General features: G+C 29.3%; 1 protein-coding gene across 1 annotated transcript; it reads right to left on the bottom strand.

Moving 5' to 3' along the window:
- Positions 1-290: 290 nt before the first annotated feature.
- Positions 291-3,081, bottom strand: LOC145835499 (kelch-like protein 7). The gene is made up of 2 exons (XM_082943134.1): positions 2,913-3,081; positions 291-1,660 (listed from the first exon to the last, which is right to left on the bottom strand). Exons 1-2 carry the CDS (start codon positions 3,079-3,081, stop codon positions 291-293), a joined length of 1,539 nt encoding a protein of 512 aa, XP_082799260.1.
- Between the last annotated feature and the right edge of the window lie 4,286 nt (positions 3,082-7,367).

The raw sequence follows: 7,367 nt of genomic DNA, 5'->3' as shown, positions 1-7,367 counted from the left end.
ACCAAGTCAAATATAACCAAGTTTAAAATGATCAAGTTCGAAATGATCCCAAGTTAGAAACTATTAGCTCCCGTCTTTTTAGCAGCACTGTTAATTATGTTTTTCAGATAAAATTTTAGAAGTTTAAATGAAGTTATAGCTTGGCTTATTAAAGTATTCAGCTTCTTTAATTGTAAAAACGGTAAGTATACCCAATTTTCCAAAAGTTTAATTTTTACTATACGAAAAACAAAATAGTCAGGTGTAAAACAACGTTTAATGGTAAAACCTCTTTTAATCAACATATTCCGTCAGTAAAAAGGTATCTTCACAAAAAAGTAATTTATCGCAGTAATTTCTTCGCCAGGTTCATACGACCATTTTCCTTCAGCGACGTCGTAGCTCATGGTCTGGAAACCCCCGAACACGAAAAGCTTGCTTCCGAGCGACAGCGACTCGCGCACCCACCCCTCTCGCGTTGGAGGGCGGATGATGCTGACGAACCCGTCGCTCGAGTCGTAAACTTCGCACGTGATATAGCTGGGATAGCCGTACTCGCCGCCGACCGCAAAAAGCTTGCTTCCGACGGTGACCAACTTGTGGCCTTTGCGCTCGCTCGTCATGTCCGGCATCCGCGTCCAACGGTTCTGCGCGGGATCGTACCGCTCGGCCCGCTTCGTCCCTTTAGCCCAACCCCCGCCGCACACCACGATGGTTTCTTCAAAAACTGCGCTCGCCGCTCCCGGGCGCGACACCTCGATCGGCGCCACCAAGTTGTACCAACGGTTCGCAGTGTCGAATTCGAAGCAAGTTTCGAAGGCTTCTCCTTCGAAGTATCCACAAAATATGTAAATTTTGTCGGTGAAACCGCATGCGCAGTAGCTGCGTCGGTGGTCCGGCATTTCCGCCACTTCCGTCCAGCTGTTGTCAAGGAGCGAGTACTTTTCGACCGTCATCACCCGGCTGTCATCTATCCTAAAACGGGGATCTCCCGCGAACACGTAAACGCTGCCTCTTAAGTAGATAGCTTCGAAATTGTATCGGTTTTGCTGCATGTTCGGAGGAGTTTTGACGCGACCTTGCAAGCCAGGCAAGCTTAATAACTTAATATTTCGCATGTCATCTTGCCAAAGACCGCCGCAAACGAGCGCATTGAAGTTCTGTTGGCCGCAGTGCCTGCTCTTGCGGTTGTCGGGTCTGCCGCGCGCTCTTTCGTAAGCTTCCTTCACCATTTGCTTGCACTCGGCGAAACTGCTCCCGACGCGCGGTTCACCCGACAGCAAGTGCAGGCGCACCCTACTCAGAAGCCGCGCTCCGAACTTTCTGCGCTCTTCGAAATTGCGGCTCAGCCACTTGGTGGCGGCGTCGAGCACTTCGAGTTCCGAAGTGACAAAAATATCGGAGCTGGCAAGCGTCCTCGAAAAATGAGCAAAGTCCAGCTCAAAAAAGGCTTCGCCCTCGGCCACGATGGTGAAGCAGCGCTCAACGTAGCTCTGCGTCGCATTTCGAAGGATTGGCAGTTCGAAGACGCTCGCAACTTTGAGAAGGGCCGCAGCGTTGTGAATTTTAAGCTTTTTTATGAAAAGAGTTCTGCCGGTTTCGCTTGCTAAGCTTGAGTTCAATGAAATTTTGCTCAGTTTTGTATCTGCAACTAATTCATTGACACGTACTGCTGAACTACCTGAAAATATTTTTTTTGTTATTAAAACTTATTTCACAGTTTAGAATTTTAAGTTGGGCTAACACCAAGTTCAGGTTTAAACGTAATCATCATTAAGTGTTTTAAGAAACATTTCATTAGTTATTTTTGATAAAAATTTTTAAAGATAAAAAAATATTGTGTTTACTAACTAGTATAGTAATATTTTAATAGCATGCGCTATAAGTTAAAAACTTTATTTATACTCATTTATAATGAGTCGTAATAAAAATTGAGGGGTTAAACAAAACAATATTAAAAAAAAAAAAAAAAAAAAAATGTTTTAGAACGTCTAAAGACTTTTTACACATAAACAAAATTTATAAAAATTTCTGGTTTGCAGTAATTTTAATATATACATTTTAGGATATGGGTATTTGTACACTTATAATTAAATACCTACCTTATATTACCTTATAAACACTAGATGATACTTTATACGAAACAGAAAGGACAAATGAAGTAAAGAATTAATTTTACAAAGGAACCACAACAAAGTATTATAACAACACTGTTTCAAAAAAACAAGTTACTATTATAAAAGACTTGGAGCAAGTAAAACTTTATAACAATTTAAGCTAAAATTAAAAATACTTTACAACTTTAAATAATGTTAACTATAAGACATTTAAAGAACTCTAAAACAATTAAGTGTTGTTAAAAAGTAAATAACATGAAGTTCTAAATAAGGTCAAAGTAATTTTTAGCAATATCTCAAACTCCATATCTATTGATTACATAAGTTTATATCTTTGTAATGTTACAATTACACGCTTCTTTGGTTGATTTTATTATGTTAATTTAAACATTTAGTGTTTAAACAATTAACATTAAAACAACGGAAAGTCATATGAAAGATGCATTACAACATAACTTTTTTTTTATATAAAAAACTAATACTTTTAACATCTAATAAATGTGTAATGAATGCTAATAATCCATTGAAAAACTTTCTTAAATGTTTGAAATTTTCCTAGTTAAACATCAATAGTTCAGTAAATGTAATAAATAAACTTTTTGATGTTTCTAAAAATTTACAACTTTATATTAAACTGGTTATATGAAAAAAAAAGTTCAACTTTATCATTTAGAAAATGTTGCCTTCTACGTTTGAAATATAAACATTTATAATGTAAAGTATAAGTTTATACTCCAACGTGTGTTGGCCGAGACAAGAAAAAAATACTAAAAATTGCATTACCTTGTTTCTTCAAGCTTTTTAAGTTTTGCAAACTTTGGAACTTTTTCAAAGCTCTTTGCTTGCTTATTACTGCGAAATCTTCTTTATTGTCGGACCCAAGTAAAAAGTCCTTGTCGCAAACTTCTGTCTTCGGTTGATCAACTTTTTGCTTAGTGCTTTCATCAGCAAAACCAGGACTAAGCTTTAGTGTACTTTTATTCATATTTTAGTTAATCTTTATCTGAGTGTTTTGTAGATAGTTGAATAAAGTTATTAGACTTTTACTTTAAAGATAACTAACTACTTTTAGTTATTTAACAAATAGTGAACTCTTTTTTGTACGTTTAACATTTTGATACTTAAAATTTAATAACACTTTTGTTTATAAAGTTTTAAAGTTATTTTAATGAACTTCTAGACTTTTACATGAATAAGATTTACTGAATATTAAGTATAAAAAGTTTCTGTTTTGCAGTGTAATTATGCTTTTTGTAAATGGTATTAATTGTTTTTTGTACACTTAGAATCAGAGTTCCTCGTCAAGCTTTATTCAAAACCGATGAAAATTTTTTAAAGAAATTTTGCAAAAAATATAATAATAAATTTTTAACGCTAGTTGAGCTTGTAAACAAGCTAAAGTTTTTGTTGTAAACTAATAATTTTTTATTAAAAATAGCAACTATATTTTTTGTTTAGAATTATTTATAGCTTTTTAAAGTTTCTTTTTGCGCAACAAAAATAAAATGTTAGCTAACAAAATAAATTGTTTTAAAATAATATTCTAATTTAGAAAACCATAACTTAAAAAGTGTTGTTTAATGAATAATTACTACAATAATTAATGCAGTTTGTATAAAGATTTTTATGAAAAGGTTCTTTAAATAAAACAAAGACTTACAGCAAACTAAAAAAGATAAAAATTACCAATCAATGGCATTTTATTTTAATGGAGTGCGCAAAATCTACTCATTTCAAAAAGAAAACCATAATTTAAAACTTTTGTTTTAAGTATAAAATCTTACTTTAATTCTAAGCTACTTTTCAAAAAAGGTTTATTTATTTAAAAAAGTAGCATATTCAAAACCACTGTAGCTACTAATTTCAAACTATAAAATGATTATAGTTCTCTGTTCATGTACAAATAAATATTTACTGACATTTAACTAATATTTAAATTATCAGTAAAAGTTAACGACTTTTATATTCAAATAGAATATTTTGCGAGTATTAAGAAAATACAACCAAAGTTGATTTTTTTTTCTATAAAAAAATCAAAAAATGTTTTTACTTTAATAGCAAAACAAAAAAAAAGTTTATTCAAGCTAAGCAATAAGTTTGTAAAACAAACCAGATATAATAATATCCATTAACATTAAAAAACATTTGGTTAAAACTTATAATATCTGAAAAACCAAAACAATTTTTAATACAAATAATAAATAATTTACAGAGTTTAGTTAGATCTTGATTTTAATAGACAAAATTAAAAGTTCAGCATAATTTATTTGATAGTAAACTAAATGCAAACTAAAATAATTAAAGCTGTAAAAAAACCTTCATTAAAAACTTCAATTATTTTAATAATTCAATTTCTTTTGTTTATATAAATCTCGATCTTTGTTACATAGTTCTTTTGAAACAAATAAACTGTAGAAAGCAAAATTAAGTCAGAATTAGATTTCAATACACAAATAAACAAGTAAATCAAAATAAATACAATACTTCACTATTTGTAAACTAACTAAAATAATATTTTTTAAAGACGTATAAAAATTAAAACCTTATTATTAAAAAACTTAAATAAACATCTAATAAAACTTTTTTTACAATAAAAAAAAATCTAATTGCCTTTTTTAGAGAATACAGAAAAAAATATAATTATCGATGTTTTTAACTTCTTGTGTAGTTTCTTAAAGCTTTTTTACACTATAAATATGTAAAAACACGAAGAACGAATGTTATAATATAAATATAACTTTATTAAAAGTACAGAACAGTTTTATACTATTTTGATTTCAATCTTTATTAATAGAAACATTTGATGTTGATCTGCTATTTAGGAACTTGATCTTTTTAACTTTTCACAAGAAGCTAATTTAGTAAATATTTTTTAATAATGCAAAATTCTATAAAATAACAATGTTACAGTGATTTACACTTATCTGAACTATGGGCAATATTTTTCTGCAAACATGTCCGGATAACCGAAATTCCGGATAAGTAGAAAAATCAATTATTTCATATAATAATATAACTGCTGCATATAATGCAATGCATAGTAAAAAAGTTATGGTAAAAACAAACACATAGTAATTGTGAGTAACATATAATAATATGATAAATAATAAAAACTAAACTTAAGGTTAATTAATTTATTTAAAAAAATTAAAACACAAGACTTACTAACTCTCTGCAACTATATACTTTTTTTGGGTAAAGCAAGTAAAATTCAATTATTTGCAATTTCACCTGCCCTAACTATTAATTAAAAAAATATATTTTAGAGAAAATATAAAATAGATTTATCTTGAAAAACAAAAAATAGTGTAAACCTATCTCTTTAAATAAAAAGAAAACTTTTAAAAAAAAAAAAACAAGAGACAGAAAGAATACGAGAAATTTTGACTAAGTTTAAAGTCAATATAACAGAAATATATCATTCTTAACAAAATAGTTTTTATTGGAAATTTTACTAAAATAAGAAATAATAGACGTTTGTTTTATAGTTTTTCTATGTTTTTCAGCAGAAAACTCATGGAATTTAAAAATTTGTGAAAATTTTTGAATGAATTTTTGTGTTTACTATTGAAACTTTTTGGAATTTTCTTTTAAAAAAACTATCCGGATAAGTGAGCGTTCGGATCAGTAAAGTCCGAAAAAGTAAATAAGAACTGTACTACTTTCTATGTATACTTCATATAAATGTAAAAGATAATCGATATTGCTTTATAATAAATATTTTTTCACCATAAAATATTCTATACAACAGAAAAATCAATTTGATTTCAAGATATCAGAGTTGCTCCTCTTTACGTCAAAAAAAAGTATCTTGAATTAATCAAAATCTCTCATAAGTGACTTTAGACCAGGGTTTCCCAAAGTGGGCCAAGCAGCAAAGGGGGAAGAGGGGGGCCATGAGCAGTAAAGGAGCCACAGGGGGCCATAACTTCAAACTTACACTAGATATTCTTGAGTTGCAGATGAAGAGCAAAAAAAAAAAGGTCTTATGTGTATTTAATGGTAGTTTAGAAACTTACACTAGATATTCTTGAATTGCAGACGAAGAGCACAAAAAAAAAGGTCTTCGGTGTCTTTTATCGTAGTTTATGAGTAATCTTGTTGAAGGGGGCCATTGCTATTTCAATTTCTTTAAAGGGGGCCATTAGCAAAAAAGTTTGGGAAACCCTGCTTTAGACTATTCTGAGTCTTTATGAGTTTTGCAGTTTCTTAAAAAATTATTTTATTGAATACAACAGACTTCCTCAACAAAATTAATTATACCACAAGAATTTAAACTCTATCTCATTCAAAATGATAAAAAAAAGAGTCCTGAAATTATCAAATTTATTAAAACTATATTAAAACTAATATATTAAATTTATTGTAATAAACAAAACCTATCCTGAGTCAGCCTGAGTTGAAAAAAAATGTTATGAGCTATCCTACCTGTGCTTAGTCATACTGAAAACTTTAAAAACTTCATTACAACTTGCTTTACCTGAGAATGTTGAGTGTGTGGTAATTTTAAAATGTAACTAGTTTTATAAAAATTTCTTATTCAAAACATGAGTTGAAAAAAAGTTTAAAGGTCTATATTTTCAGATTTTCATGAAAAATGCAAAAAAAAAAATTCCTATTATTATAAAATTATTTCATTTAAAATTTTTAGACATTCATTTTTCAATTTCACAAAAAAAATTAAGAAATTATAATTCTAAAACTAACAATATGAAAGTTTGTGACCAAAATTAAAATAAATCAAGTATTTATTCCTTTAAGTTGTTTAAAGTTTATTAATCTATAGAGTATATTTAAACTTTTTATTTCAATTTTAATTAAGAGGCCCTTCTTTTTTCATAGTGGATCTCGATAACTAAATACTTGTTTAATTATGAAAAACATAATTTTTTGACGTTAACTTATACTTATTTAAGTTTTTATCCTTTAGCACCCAATAAAGTGTTAAAACTTAAATTTTTTAAAGATTTTTAGCTCTATCAAGTGCAATTTGGTTTCCTATTAATATTTTAAATTTTTATATGACTTCATTTGACTTAAAATTGGACACCACTTTTTGTGACTTATTTGTACTTATACTTTGTCAGTTCTACTTTGACTTTTTAGACTAATTTTTTTAGTTCCACATTGAATTTGTGGTCTAAAATTTTTAGTTCTTCATTGACTTTTTGGACTAAGCTCTGTCCAATCTGTTGTGACCTTGTGGACTAAAATTAGGACAAAACCCCTTGTAACTTATTTGACTTAAACATCCTATGTCACTTTGTTAAA

Source organism: Thalia democratica, chromosome 1 (genome assembly GCF_965202585.1).
Source record: "Thalia democratica chromosome 1, ktThaDemo2.hap1.1, whole genome shotgun sequence".
Classification (NCBI taxonomy): Eukaryota; Metazoa; Chordata; class Thaliacea; order Salpida; family Salpidae; genus Thalia; species Thalia democratica.
Note: the sequence above shows the minus strand (reverse complement) of the source record. Positions and strands in the feature narration are given on the sequence as shown.

Coding starts and splice junctions, on each gene's coding strand:
- LOC145835499 (XM_082943134.1), bottom strand. CDS start 3,081: ATGAATAAAAGTACACTAAAGCTTAGTCCTGGTTTTGCTGATGAAAGC. Junction 1,661..2,912: donor AGCTTTGAAAAAGTTCCAAA/GTTTGCAAAACT, acceptor AAATATTTTCAG/GTAGTTCAGCAGTACGTGTC.